Source organism: Acanthochromis polyacanthus, chromosome 18 (assembly GCF_021347895.1).
Source record: "Acanthochromis polyacanthus isolate Apoly-LR-REF ecotype Palm Island chromosome 18, KAUST_Apoly_ChrSc, whole genome shotgun sequence".
Classification (NCBI taxonomy): domain Eukaryota; kingdom Metazoa; phylum Chordata; class Actinopteri; family Pomacentridae; genus Acanthochromis; species Acanthochromis polyacanthus.
In genome coordinates this window covers 31,692,100-31,707,406 of record NC_067130.1, presented here as the reverse complement: position 1 = coordinate 31,707,406, position 15,307 = coordinate 31,692,100, and the positions used below count along the sequence as shown (strand labels likewise).

General features: G+C 43.8%; 1 protein-coding gene across 6 annotated transcripts; it reads left to right on the top strand.

Annotated features, from left to right (window-relative positions):
• The first annotated feature begins 151 nt into the window (after nt 1-151).
• On the top strand, nt 152-14,433 carry LOC127530821 (NACHT, LRR and PYD domains-containing protein 3-like). 6 transcript variants are annotated; one of them, XM_051938395.1, is made up of 12 exons: nt 152-476; nt 1,852-1,960; nt 2,044-2,166; nt 2,277-2,390; nt 3,034-3,106; nt 3,267-3,498; nt 3,681-5,475; nt 8,001-8,174; nt 9,067-9,240; nt 10,459-10,632; nt 11,051-11,224; nt 12,376-14,433. In XM_051938395.1, exons 2-12 carry the CDS (start codon nt 1,872-1,874, stop codon nt 12,383-12,385), a joined length of 3,132 nt encoding a protein of 1,043 aa, XP_051794355.1. In that variant the 5' UTR covers nt 152-476; nt 1,852-1,871; the 3' UTR covers nt 12,386-14,433. The 6 variants fall into 6 exon arrangements, 4 of the variants coding, with proteins under 4 accessions (XP_051794355.1, XP_051794356.1, XP_051794357.1 ...); XM_051938396.1 differs by having other exon boundaries at nt 1,849-1,960; XM_051938397.1 differs by lacking the exon at nt 10,459-10,632.
• The last annotated feature ends 874 nt before the right edge of the window (nt 14,434-15,307 follow it).

Sequence of the window (15,307 nt, the reverse complement as noted above, 5' to 3'; positions counted from 1 at the left end):
TGCGATACAAAAAATGAAAATCTTTTAAATTTTAGGGGTGCTGGGATTCAATTTGGGGGTGCTGAAGCACCCCCAAATTTGGGCTAGAAACGCCTATGGTGAATTTTATGCATTTTAGTCTCTTTCTGGCTCTCTGGGACACTTGAGTAGAACCAGTCCCTGACAGCTTTTAGTACCAAGTGTGCTCTGCAAGAAAACGACTGCATGACAAAAGACTGTACCGATAACCGGAGCAGATGAACCGAGGTGATGACGTCATCAAATACGATGGCGTTCTGACTGCACGTTAACCGGGATGAGTTGTCCATCTCTACCGAGTTCGGTCTTACAGCAGCGTTAGAGGCGGAGCGGAGCCACACTGATGAAAGTGAAAGTAAAGTTAGTCAGAGCGACGGCAGAGCTGCAGTCCGCAACAATCTGTGTTTGTGTCTGAACTCACTTCAACTGTTCTTCCTCAACAACCGACTCAGATTGTGGTGAGTGAATACAGCTGACAGGACGTCTGATAGTTTGTTAGTGGATTTCCTCGTTTCTAACAGCGACACCAGAACAAACCTGACTGAGTGAGGTTTTTGCTTTTACTGGTTTTCTTTGAGTTTTAAACTCAAAATGAATCCCCTGCTCTATTTGTTTGTGGTTTCCACGGGAGAAGCGATCAAACTGAACTCAAACTTTGGAACTGTGGATTTTTCAGATTTCTTTTTGCACTTGGTGTCGACAGTAGGGCTGTGACCAGACAGGCAGGAGAAATGAAATAGAAAAAAGTCCAAATAAAAGCTGCCAGAATAGAATGATGCTTCCACAGAAGTGTGACTTTGTCCAAACTCAGGATCTGCAGCAGAACTCTTTTCCAGAAAGCAGGTTTCTCGTTAAAACTCTGAGTTTGTTACTCTGAGAAGGAAACTCCGAGGCCGTTTCTCCATACCAAGTCCGTACTCGTGTACTTGGCGAATACTTGCGAGAACTCATCCCAGTTAACGAGCAGTTCAAAAACCAGTGTACTTCATGACGTCACCGCCTCGGTTCATCTGCTCCGGTTATCTTTACCATGAAAAATGGAATCAGATAGAAAAACGCTGCATGTTCACGTTTTAATACACACACACACACACACACACACACACACACACATATATATGTTTATTTCATGTTTTAGAGGCATTGATTTATTGACAGCTGTAGTTGAAGTGAAGCGTCTCATCTGGGTATTTCGTCAACAGACTCTGACTGTCTCTCTAACTCCTGCTGAGCCTGAAGGATCTGTCTGACTCACAGTTTCTACCGTCAATGAACCGTTTCTGTCAGAAGTTCATACTGACCGGTTTCTACATCCACAGTCGCATTCATTTCTCATTTCTGGCTTTTCTTCTTCATACTTTCCACAGTTGTTGTGTTTCAGAGGCTCATGTGAACAGAAAGCAGTTTTTTAAAGGATGTAGATGTGGATGATGTGAACATGAGGAAGAATCACAGCAACGTGTGAACATTAAAGGTCTGATCAGACTTTCCTGTTCCTGTGGGGAGAAGTTGCCATGTTTCAGCTCAGATCTGGCTTTTACCTCCACAGATGAAGGTAGAACGTCTCTGGAGCTGATGTGGATGTGAATTCAGCAGCATCAATTTCACACGATGGACTTTTGATGACTGGAGTAGCTGCAGCCTCTGACTAGATATAGTGGACTTGGACAAAGAGAAACATGTCAGATGTTGAAGAGCTTTTCAGTTTTTAGATGGAGTGTTGAGGTGAAGCAGCTGTCCCAAAGCTGGACAGGTTTCCTCCAATCAGAGCTGAGTGTGTTTGTCATGTGACTGAGAGGACGGAGGAGAACTAATGTGTGACTCTCCCAGCAGGTTGTTGTTGTTTGTCTGCTATGCATCAGTGTGAGGACAGAAAGGAGGGAGTCCCTCCCTCTGAAAGATCTCTGTGTGGAGAACATGAGAACCAGAGCAAAGCTCAGAGGTGAGATGAGCATCCCAAACTGTCAGAGCTCAGCATCACATCACTGCTGACATTATTCACACTCACAGCTCTGTGTGTTGAAGCCCAGAGCAGCAGAACACACACTCTACTGGACCTGGACCTGGACCTGGATCCAGCTGTGTGTCCATGAAGAGCTACCGGTCAAAGGAGTCTCCTCCCTGTTTCAGACGATCTGCAGATGGAAGGTGAGACAGTAAAACTGACAGAAAGATGTTTCAGACATGAAGTTGTTGTGTTTATTAACAGCTTAAAGATGTTTTTTAATCAGTTTTTATCTGTTCTGGTTTTATTTCAGGATCCAGCAGCAGAGACCAGACTGTCCTGAACCCAGCTGTCTCTCTTTCAAAAGCGACCAGTCGAAGGAGAATTTCTATGAATTTAAAGATGTCTGTCCATCTGCTGATCAGATGTAAGCTGTAACTGACAGTAACAGTAAGAAAAAGTATAGGCCTACTGCCTAATATACCTAGATGTACCAATAATATATCAGACTGATGGTGTCTATCGTATGGGCGTTTTTTACCCTAATTATGATTCCGGGACTGATATTATGGAACAAGGGAGCCAGTGAGTAGGTACATAATTTCAAATTTGGATTCTACATGGTCAAAAAGGAACTGAAAAATTTGTGGAAAATATCGCATTTTCGGGTAAAGTGAAACGTAACGTAAAAAAATTACGCTGGGAATGAGTTATTTTACTGTTGCCACTCAAAATCTCCTTTAGGACATCATAACGGTTAAAAAAATCAAGTTGCATTTTGTTGTGTGCCTGTGGACACATGGTAGGTCATCTGGACTCCTGGACTGAAAGAGTCACTTGTCCTAGAACAGAACCAGTTTGTACGACGTGTTGTCCAACCTGCCCTGGAATCCAAAGTGTTTGTGTCTGTTGTGAACGTCCACATCACAGAGAGGTGGAGACATGACAAGGGTTAAATGTGGAGATAACTGGTTCCATTTTCAGAGTCTCCACAAGCCGGTCATGGTGTTGTAGCTGGTGACTGTCTCTATGTGATAAAATGAGTGTTAACTGTTGATGTTGATCCACAGAGTGGAGCAGCAGAACTCAGAGGTTCCCAGAGCTCAGTCTGTCCAGCAGCATCACCTGGACTCCATATTCATGGTGAGTTGATGGACAACAAGTTGTTCTCCATCTGTTGTGTTCAGGCGTCTCCATGCTGCTCTTTGTAGACCAGTGGACTGTCGGTGTGTCCTCCATGGATCTGATGTTTGGCTCCATGGTTTGACTCTGATGGACTCATTGACACATTTCTCTGTTCCAGCTGCTGGAGGATAACATGGTGACTTTTGTGAAGAAGGAGCTGAAGAAGATGCAGAAGTTTCTGAGTCCAGATTACCCAGAATGCTCAGAGAGTCAGAGGGAGGATGAGGATGAGGAGGAGATGGAGGGTGATGATGAAGATGAGAGGAGCAGCAGAGAGATGTTTGAGCAGATCACAGTGTTGTTCCTGAGGAGGATGAAGCAGGAGAAGCTGGCTGACTGTCTGCAGAGCAGTAAGAGGATTTGTGTAAAGACTGAAGCTGCTGATCAACAGAACATTTACTAAAGTCTCAGAATATCTTCACACAATCAGTCTTTAGGAGGACAAACTGTCATGTTCATTTTATTGGTACTTTGGTGTTTTAATATCCAGGTTACTTTTAATTCACTCTTTCTTTGTTGTGTTTTCATTCAGAACTTGCTGCTGCAGTTTGTGGACGTAAACTTAAACGTGGCCTGAAGAAGAAGTTCCAGAGAGTGTTTGAGGGCATCGCTAAAGCAGGACAGAAGACCCTCCTGAATGAGATCTACACAGAGCTGTACATCACAGAGGGAGGGACTGCAGAGGTCAATGATGAACATGAGGTCAGACAGATTGAAGCAGCATCCAGGAAAGCAAACAGAGCAGAAACAAGCATCAGAGCAGAAGACATGTTTAAAGGCTCACCTGGAAGAGATGGACCAATCAGAACAGTGATGACACAGGGAGTGGCTGGCATCGGGAAAACAGTGTTAACACAGAAGGTGACTCTGGACTGGGCTGAAGACAAAAGCAACCAGGACATCCACTTCATGTTTCCATTGACTTTCAGAGAGCTGAATGTGCTGAAAGAGAGAAAGTTCAGCTTGGTGGAACTTGTTCATCACTTCCTCAGTGAAACCAAAGCAGCAGGAATCTGCATCTTTGAAGACTTCCAGGTTGTGTTGATCTTTGACGGTCTGGATGAGTGTCGCCTTCCTCTGGACTTCCACAACAATGAGGTCCTGACTGATGTTACAGAGTCCACCTCAGTGGATGTGCTGCTGACAAACCTGATCAGGGGGAATCTGCTTCCCTCTGCTCGCCTCTGGATAACCACAAGACCTGCAGCAGCCAATCAGATCCCTCCTGACTGTGTGGACATGGTGACGGAGGTCAGAGGGTTCACCGACCCACAGAAGGAGGAGTACTTCAGGAAGAGATCCAGAGATGAGGAGCAGGCCAGCAGCATCATCTCCCACATGAAGACATCACGAAGCCTCCACATCATGTGCCACATCCCAGTGTTCTGCTGGATCACTGCTACAGTTCTGGAGGAGCTGCTGAGAAGCAGAGAGGGAGGAGATCTGCCCAGAACCCTGACTGAGATGTTCATCCACCACCTGGTGGTTCAGACCAAAGTCAAGAAGGTCAAATATGATGGAGGAGCTGAGACAGATCCACACTGGAGTCCAGACAGCAGGAAGATGATTGAGTCTCTGGGGAAACTGGCTTTTGAGCAGCTGCAGAAAGGAAACCTGATCTTCTATGAGTCCGACCTGACAGAATGTGGCATCGATCTGGAAGCAGCCTCAAAGTACTCAGGAGTGTTCACACAGATCTTTAAAGAGGAGAGAGGACTGTACCAGGACAAGGTGTTCTGCTTCATCCATCTGAGCGTTCAGGAGTTTCTGGCTGCAGTCTACATGTTCCACTGTTACACCGACAGGAAGGAGAAGGTTCTGGAGGACTTCCTGGGAGAAGACTGGAAAGACAAGAACAGAGACACTCTGGATGTGTTCCTGATCAGAGTCATGGAGAAATCCCTCAGAAGTAAAAATGGTCAGCTGGATCTGTTTGTTCGCTTCCTTCATGGCCTCTGTCTGGAGTCCAACCAGAGACTCTTAGGAGGTCTGCTGGGTCAGACAGAAAACCATCCAGAAATGAACCAGAGAATCATCAACAACCTGAAGGAGATGAAAAGTCATGAAATGTCTCCGGACAGAAGCATTAACATCTTCCACTGTCTGATGGAGATGAAGGATCTCTCAGTACATCAGGAGATCCAAGAGTTCCTTCAGTCAGAGAACAGATCAGAGAAGGAACTCTCTGAGATCCACTGCTCAGCTCTGGCCTACATGCTGCAGATGTCAGAGGAGGTTCTGGATGAATTGGACCTGGACAAGTACAGAACATCACAGGACGGACAACTGAGACTGATTCCAGCTGTGAGGAACTGCAGAAAGTTTCGGTGAGTCCAGATGTGATGAACATGATCAGTCAGTGTAGATCAGTAGTTCAGTTCTTCTGATGGTCTCACTAGAACATCTCATTCTTCTTAATGTTCCACTTGTTTATTTCCAACATCATGTCAGCTGTGTTTAGTCTCAGATGTTCTTCAGCTGCTTCAAACGCTGTGAAAATGTAGATTTTTACTTTTCTTGTGCTTAAAGCTGATAAATGAATGAAGACAATTTTTCTATTCAATTCCAATAATTGTTCCATCAGACAGTTTTTCTCCTGAGGTTCTTCCTTTGTCTGATGGAGGAAACATGCAGATCTGCTCAAACACATGAAAGACTGTAGAGGTTCTTTATGTGGAAGCATTTTACAGTTTTCAGTGAAGCAGTAAAGTTCTAATCACATGAAGGGGTTCTGAGATCAGTCTCATCTAATTAGACAAACAGATATTACCGTATTTCTCTCTTTAGAGTGTAAAATAAGATCTGGATAATTTCCAAAGAACATTTTTTCAAGATTGAGAGAATTACTTTGATTAAGTTATTGCTATCACTGTTAAGAATCTGTTTTTAATGAGTTCTTAGTTTTTGTTTCATCATTTTATTGTCAGGGCTCCCTCCTCGCCCCCGTCCTTCCCACCTGACATCCCCAAATACCCCCTTTCCCATCTGCTCCCTTCTCCAGCTGACAAACATCACTCTGATTACTCACCTCAGCAATAAGAACTGGCTCATCCTTCCACTCCCTGCCAGATTGTTGAACAAAGACCCCACAGTCAGTTCACTCTCTAGCCTCCTGTTAAATCTGTTGAGTTTGCCATTTGTCTTATGTTGTTTCCCCTCACTCAGATCCAGCTGTCCGGGATCCCTGCCGTCCTCCTTCCCCTCCGGCTCTCCCCAGACCACTTGGTACCGGTTTTCCCCCCTCACTGGACCCCCCCTGTTCCTGCCTGGACCCCCGTTCCTGCCTGGACCCCCCTGACCTGCTACCACCAGTGACCCACAGCAGCAAGCCTGCTGCTCATCACCTCCCGGAGCCTCCAGACCCACCTGGCCAAGCCCCCCACTACATCAGCCGCTCCCCGCTCCTGCACCCTGGTTTCCCCCACCGAGCCACTATTCACTCCCAACAATAAAGCACCTTCTCATCCCAACCAGTCTTGGTAGTGTGGCTCTCTGCTCGGGTCCAACCCGCTCATCCGTGACATTTATTACACTTTACTTTGCTGACTCTGTATTTCTTCTTTTTTAAGTGTCAGGTGTCCCTTCAGTTTTTCTGCCTTTAAAAGACCTAGAAGTTGTTTTTGAAACGTGCTGGATGGAAAAATGAATGTCATGATTTAAAATGAGTTTCTTAGTTGAGCTGAAGTAGCTGCTGTGGCCACACATGTCAGTGAGATGATATTGATGCTGTAACAGTGATTTGGTTCCTCAGGTAGGGAATAGTCCTGAGATGAGTGAAGTGATTGAGTCACTTGTCCAACAGTTTCTATCTAAAGCTTTCTAACTTGGACATGAGGCTCCACAAACTACTGATCATACAAAGACTGACGCTCCAAAGTGTGTTGGACTGAGTCATGGAGCATTTTATTGATCTGAACTCAGATGTTGGTTTTAATGAGGGAAGTGGTTTTTCAGAGTCCAGATTTGACATCTGTCCTGATATTCAGTTCCTCAGAGAGAAACTCTGATGTTTTCGGTCTTGTTGCTGCAGAGTGGTATCAGGAAATGCTCAGAGGTGTGAATATATTGGAGCAGAATGGTAGAAGTCAGACTGCTTCCAGAGATCTGATTGACACAAAGCTCAGAGTTGTTTTTATTGCTACAAACCCTGATAATGTGTTTGTGAGACATTATGGTGGAAATAATTCAGCTTTCTTGCTGTGTTGTTTGTGCTGAACACGTTTTTCAGAATTTCGCTGAAGAACATTGAGGACAAAAGTTGACTCAGTGGTCTGTCATCACAGGAGAATATTTCCTGATGTTCATATTAATGGTGTTCAGGTGTGATGTTGTCCAATGATCAGTTTGGTTAGTGTAGCGTTTGACAGCAGACTGTAAATGTTGAGAGATGGAGGTGAAGCTGACAGCAGCAGGTCCACAGCAGAAACATCATCTTCTTTCAACTGGAACTGTTGACTGAGCTCAACTCAGTCACAATATCCTGAGTCCAGTAGAAACAAGACAGAAAATGTTCTTCTGATCCAGATGTTCTCCTGACAACGTTGTGGAGTCAGACGTGGGATCAGACCTCACTGACAGACTGTGGACAGTATGGAAGCCTGAATGGAAGTCCATCTTCTGTCCTCCATCTGCAGATGAAACCAAAGAAAGATTCAAAGTGTACCGATATGAGAGAGGCTGATAATTCAGTTTCATGTCAAACAGTCAGAGAAGATCAGCTGAAGCACTGATGTGAAGAAGTAAATGTCCAACAGGATGAGTCAAATGTTGTGCTATCAAATGCATGAAGAAAATCTAAAGTGTTCTCACATGTTTCATAACCGCAAGTTTTGTCGTTTATATGTCATGACAGACTTTCTAACTGTTGGCTCTCAGAGAGTCACTGTGAAGTCGTGGCCTCAGCTCTGAAGTCCAACTCCTCCCATCTGATAGAACTGGACTTGAGTAACAATGACCTGCCGGATTCAGGAGTGAAGCATCTTTGTGATGGACTGCAGAGTCCAAACTGCAAACTGGAGACTCTCAGGTCAGTTCACTGGTGATGGTTTATCAATATATTCAATTTTAATCCTTCACTGAAGTTTTTGTTGATACATTTTGAGGATTTTCCTGAAAACAATGTGAAGATCGTTGAGACTATTGAAGTGTGAATAAATGCCCTGATCAGCTGGCTGCAGAGTTCCCAGATGGAGGACAGAATCCACAGTCCTGCTGTGTGTCTGAATGTAAAGCTGATGTGAAAGTGATGTGAGGCTTCAGCAGTGTGACTTCCACACATCCAGTCAGTATGTTTGTGTTTCCACAGTGTTTGTGCTGAGCTGCAGTGGAGCCTCAGGAAGTCAAAGAGGAGTTTAGTTGTCAACAGTGTGGAAGTTGATTAGTGTGAGTCAGAAGCTGAAGCTTGATGTTCGTGTGAGCTGAGCTGATGAAGTGATTCCTTCCAGTGGAGTTGTGTTAGGAAGAGAGCAGTGGACAGTCAGTGTGGACAGCAGGAATCAGAATTCCTCTGTAATGTACAGATGACATGTGACTGTTGTTGAAGACACACTGGAAGATGTGAAGGAGACAAAGCTAGCAAGCTGATTTCCACAGAAGAAGAAGAAGGTGGTGATGGAATAAATGAAAGAATGAAGAGATTTGATGTTGATCCTTTGATGAGAGAGTGGACTGAGGTCAGCAGATGTTACTGATGTGTGGACATGAATACGTAGGTGGATGAATGTTGTGCTGACATGTGGATGATGTGTGTAGAAGGCTGACATGATGATGATCCACAATAAAAGGACAAAGTCACTGTGCTGCTTTTAGAGGAAAGCTGATTGATGAGGACAAAGTAATGTTGATCTGCACATTCAGAACCTGAACACATCTGATGGATCATCAATGATTTTTATACACATCTTTTATTCTTTATTCAGATTGGAGCGCTGTAGTTTGTCAGAGATCAGCTGTGATTCTCTGGTCTCAGCTCTGAAGTCCAATCCCTCCCATCTGGAACATCTGGAGCTGAACTACAATTACCTGAAGGATTCATCAGTGAAACATCTGAGTGGTTTTGTGGAGAGTCCAGACTGCATCCTGAAGACTCTGAGGTCAGACATTATGTTTTCTTCGTGTGCTGAGATGAATGTGATGTAAAGTTGTGGGGACTCTAAACTGCAGCCATCAGGCTGATGTTCTACTGATCCACACTGAGGATATTCATGGGAACGTCTGTTTTCTTCTTCTCTGCTTTAGTCCTTTGACTGTGGCAGAGAAATGTTGAGCTGCACATTTCAAAGCTCAATAAAAGCAGAAAAATCCTCCAGTGAATAACTGACTGTGAAACTCTGACACACGAGATCTTCAGCTCAGATCTGACCTCATGTTTCTCCTCAGTTCAAACTGACAGCAGCAACTAGCATTTGTTTTTCATTCCTAATGCAGCTGTCAGTTATTTCTGTAATTTAATTTACTGAATATTAAAAACAGTGAAAGCTGTTGATCCCACTTTGTCAGAGTTCAAGGTGACGTCTTCAAATGTCTCATTTTGTTCAAAAGTACAAATGTTGAGTTTTGTGTGACAGAAACCAGAAGTTCTTCACAGTAGACCAACTGGAACCAGTTTTGTGTTTTTGATGTTTTTTTTTTTTTTTAAATGACTGAAACCAGGACAAACATGTTTTGGATCTTTTGTCCGTGGACACATCAAATAGTGGACTGATTGTTTGAGCTTTAATAAGAGCAGTAATGACAACCATGTTCTGCTGGAGTTTCTACTGATTTTCTTCTTTTCTCTGGTTGGAGTCATTTGAAAGTCCAGATGTTTGTGTTTGAGAAAAGAGTTTGAAGACGTCACCTGGTCCTCTGAAAACTGTGATGGACACTTTTCACCATCAATGACAGATGGATAAAGAATGAAATCATCTGAATGTAGAGTCCTGATGGAAACGTCTCCATGGTTCCAGAACATGAAGATATTTTAGAGTCTGGAGCCTCATTTTGTCCACGTTTCCTTCTTGTGTGTTTGTGTGACTCTGAGCAGAAAGTGAAATAAATGTTCGAGTGTTTTTCCTTGTGTTTGTTGCTCAGCATGAGTTTGTGTGGATGGAGCCACTGGTGGAGCTGCAGAGTTTCAGAGCTGAAGTCACTCCGTCTTTATTGAAGCAGCAGCATGTTGTCATTAATATTAATGAGAGCTCTTCTTCACTGCTTCTGTTAAGACTCTTCCCATTCTGAAGCTTCTTCAGCTCTGAACTCATGATGAAACTCTGAATGATTTCAAGCAGGAATTTTGTCTCCTCAACTCACATCTTTTATTCTTTATTCAGATTGGAGCGCTGCAGTTTGTCAGAGATCAGCTGTGATTCTCTGATCTCAGCTCTGAAGTCCAACCCCTCCCATCTGGAACATCTGGACTTGAGCAGAAACAACCTGCAAGATGCATCAGTTGAACATCTGTGTGGTTTTCTGGAGAGTCCAGACTGCATCCTGAAGACTCTGAGGTCAGTTCACTGACTGTCTGTTACTGTTGTAGATCTGATGTGTTTAATGACAACTGAAGCTCATTTCTGTTCAAAAGAACTTCCATCCATGAAGCTGTAAATCTGCTCTGGTACATATTTTCTGATCTTGATCTGAATTCAGTTGATTGTGACAAAATGAGAGAGTGGACTGAGGTCAGCAGATGTTGTTGATGTGTGGACATGAATAGGTGGATGAATGTTGTGCTGACATGTGGATGATGTGTGTAGAAGGCTGACATGATGATGATCCACAATAACAGACGGACAAAGTCACTCTGCTGCTTTTAGAGAAAATCTGATTGATGAGAACAAAGTAATGTTGATCTGCACATTCAGAACCTGAACACATCTGATGGATCATCAATGATTTTATACACATCTTTGATTCTTTATCCAGATTGGAGCGCTGCAGTTTGTCAGAGATCAGCTGTGATTCTCTGGTCTCAGCTCTGAAGTCCAACCCCTCCCATCAGGAACATCTGGACCTGAGATGGAACAACCTGAAGGATTCATCAGTGAAACATCTGTTAGATCTTGTGGAGAGTCCAGACTGCAGCCTGAAGACTCTGAGGTCAGTAGAAGGTTCCATCAGTCTCTGCTGCTTCCAGCAGTTTTCTACTAAACGCATCCATCCATCCATCCTCTATACACCGCTTTATCCTCACTAGGGTCGCGGGGGGTGCTGGAGTCTATCCCAGCTGACTCAGGTGAAGGCAGGGGACACCCTGGACAGGTCACCAGTCTGTCGCAGGGCTACATATACAGACACACAATCACACTCACATTCACACCTACGGGCAATTTAGAATTATCAATTAACCTCAGCATATTTTTGGACTGTGGGAGGAAGCCGGAGTACCCGGAGAAAACCCACGCATGCACAGGGAGAACATGCAAACTCCATGCAGAAAGATCCCAGGCCCAGCCCAGGATTTGAACCGGGGATGTTCTTGCTGCAAGGTGAAAGTGCTAACCACTAGACCACTGTGCAACCTCTACTAAACACAGTTAGTATCAAAGCAAAGATCCAGTGTCTCCTGTAAACCTGCAGCTTCTCCGTGAAGCTGTGAGAGCAGAATGGAGACAGAAACACAGAGACAGCAGTCAGCCAATCAGAGGAGCCACAAGCTTGTTGTCATGGTGTGTTTGAGTGGATGTGAAGCCGACTGTTGATGTGTTGAGGAAATGACGCTAATTCCAGCTGCCAGCCTTCCAGATGTGCAGAGACAGTGGCCCTCCTTCATCAGAGTGTCCATCAGATCTGATCTTACTGTTTGTTGTCTCATTTCAACAGTTATCAGCTGATCAGTGTGATGTTTGTCACAGCTGTGAGATCAGTGAGACTGAAGCCTGCAAACCAGCTGCTCTTATTTCACAGCAGCAGCATCATCACATGTAGGAATCATGAGGTGTTTGTACAGAGCAGAAGCTCTGCTCAGGTCCAGCACTCACATCTGGATCAACAGTAAATCCATGAGTGAAGAGTTTGTGCAGTAATGAAGCTTGATGACTGTCAGCAGTTTGTTTCCACTGTGGACTGCAGTGAAATGTGCAGAGAAACACACCTGATGCTGACAGTGTGTGCAGGTGTGTGAGCTTGGAGCTCAGTGTGTTCACTCCAACACGTTAACATGAAGCTGCTGCTCTGAACACGACTGAAGTCCTGATGAGCTGCTGATCAAACTCATTCATCTCCTCTGCTCTTTCTTCTTCTCTCTGCAGATGGAAGTGACGCTGATCAGGACAGTTTGTGCTAAGAGGATGAAGTGTGTCCTGAGGATCCAGATGTTGAAGCAGCAGCAGCTGGTGTGTAGAGACTCTGACTGGACCATGTTACTGGGAGGTGGACTGGGAACCAGTGTAAAGTGTGTTGTTATTAGTGTATAGTATAGCGTTGCAGCTCCACACTGTGAATGATGGAGAACTGCAGTTAAGTGTCCTGGAAACATGCCGGCTGAAGCCTTGGTGCCCAGAGAGAGTTTAATGAAACACATTAGAGTCGTTTTGATAATATCATGTCGAGGCGACAAACTGAAGATAAATCCAGTGTAGTCCTCAAAGGTCCAGAAACATCTTGTTGAGCTCAGAGTTCATATTTAATCTGAGCATCTTTTGACCATTCTGAGCTGCTCACTTCGTTTTCTATCATTAATTTTACATCAGATCATGTTTATTTTTTAATGTAACTTCTGGAATTAGATGAGAAATCTGTCATTTCATGAAAAATCCTTAAAACCTCAGAACCAACACTATTTTGTTAATTGTCACTCATTGTATGTAATTTTAGAAATATATTAAAAATATATTTTACTGTCTCTATTAAAAAAGGAGACATTTGTGAAATGTGGACAAATTTGGTGCAAAATGTGTTTCAGCAGTTCAATATTCTTCAGAAGTGGAAACTCTAAAATTATTGAAAGGTCCAGGTTTGTAATGTTCTTTTACATAAGATGTTTAATTCCAGTCAGCTTTCCCCTCCCTATCCCCTTCGGGCTGGCTCATCGGCTTCTGTCTCTCTCCCTCTGTGTGGCTGGTGATCAGTGCAGAGGGGGAGCACCCACCTGAGAGGCATCATCATCACCAGCTCGTTAAAAGCAGCCCCACGGACCCTTGGGTGTGGGATCGTACTGTTGGCACGGAGCACAAAGTCTGGGAGCTGGAGTACCAGAGCTGTTTAGAGTCGGCCTGCGGGACTGAAGGACAGAGCTGCCGGTCCTCTCCTGTGGAACCTCCAGATAGAGCTGTTGGACCCAGGCCTCTGGACAGAAGGCGTGCCCCTCCACCCACGGACTGCACCGACCAGCCCTGCCCCAGTTGGCGAATTCCGGATCGGACTCTCGCTGTCAGTGTCGACGTGTGCCTGTCACACTGCCGAGCCTCTGAGCCAGCTGCCCTCTCCTCCCACCTCTTCCCACTCATGAGTTTTTGTCCTTTGAGGCAGACCTTTGGTTATTTTATTGAAATAAAGGAGTTTTTTTTTTTTTGATCGTCTACCTGTGCTCCTGTCTGCGAGTTCTCACCTTGGGTTCCAAAAATTACACCAAACCGTGACACAAGAACTGACTGTCAAATAAAAACGATCAACCTGATAATGACAATATTTATAGTGACTAAACATATAAGACTGTAGATATGTAGAATGTTATTCTGTCATTTAGTGAAAGAAGGGCTGCATTTACAAATATGAGAAAAATCAATAAAACGGCTTTTTTGATCATCTGCATTTTAAAATTCATATCTTGAGGAAAAATAAAGTTTAGCTGCAGTTTTTCCCCCTTTTTCTTTAACTGTCCCGCATCTTGACAGAACAGGGATTTCAGCTGCACTTCATTTTTTGGACAGAAGATGGAGACGGACTGTTTGTTTCTATCCCAGCTTTTCATTCAGGCCTGATGGATAGCAGGTTTTGAGTTTATTAATCCATCTCCTCTTTGTTCATTGCCTCTGTTGTTTTGATGATTTTCAAGTCTGACAATTGTAATATTGTTCATGGTGTGTTCTCGTAAATGCATGTAGAAATCTGGCCTGGTCCAGGTTACGTATATGATATAAATGCTGTTTAAATCTGTCAATCAGGGGGTTCTTTCCCCCACATAGATTTTCTGCCATATTATGCATCTCTTCCATCGACCACGTTTGCTGTTCCTGATTGTACATCATGAAATACTGGAGCCCTGAGGTATTATTTTGGATGAATGTAGCTTGTCATTTTTTTTTTATTAAGATCCTGTGATTTTGTTCTGTCCTGAGTCAAACTTTAATGAACCAAAATATCCTTCAGATTTTTGTTTCTTCTATGGGCGGATATTCTGCTGAACCTTTCTAGGTCCTGATTGGCTTCTTGGACCTCATGAAAGTGGGTTTTGATTGTGGAGCTGAACCTCACCAGGTCCTGAGAGTAAGTGGCAGTTAGGGGTATGGTTGTCTGGTTTACGGTTGTATCTCTGTTCACCTAAAAATGTTTGTTTTACTTCTGCTTTTATTGCTCTATGGAAACTCTTGGAATCGCTGCGAGGCCTCAAAGCTTTAAAGACGGTGGCTGCTGCCTTTTCTATGTCCTCTGGGAAGGAACAGATTCTAGGGAAATGTAGGAGTTGTGATTTTATCAGTCCGTTAAATGTGTGTTTAGGGTGTCTCCATTCCAGCATATTATCTTGGATGAGCTTGAGTATGCTACACGCCAGAAGTCTGGACACACCCTCTCATTCAGTGATTTTTATGTAATTATTTTCTGCAATGTAAATTAATACTGAAGACATCAAAACTATAAAAGAATGCATATGGAATTATGTTGTGAACAAAAAATGTTAATATTCAGTATTAATCTACAGTGTAGAAAACAATATAAATAAATAAAACCACTGAATGAGAAGATGTGTCCAAACTGGTAGTGCACATGCGATGTTGACAGTGTATCATCAGATGCACCCTGAAAATTGCTTAAATTGATCATTCAGCCATTTCAGGCGAACTTATAACATGTTTGAATGACGGATTTAGAGTAGAAAGGACAGCATATGTATCTGCTCGGTCAGTGGTTCCCAACCTGGGGTTTGTGCCCCCGCCTAGAGGGGGCGCCAAAGATCAGGGAGGAGAGGAGCTTTGTCTGCTCTGAGGCTGTGAGGATATAAAAAATTAGATTTCACATTCTGGA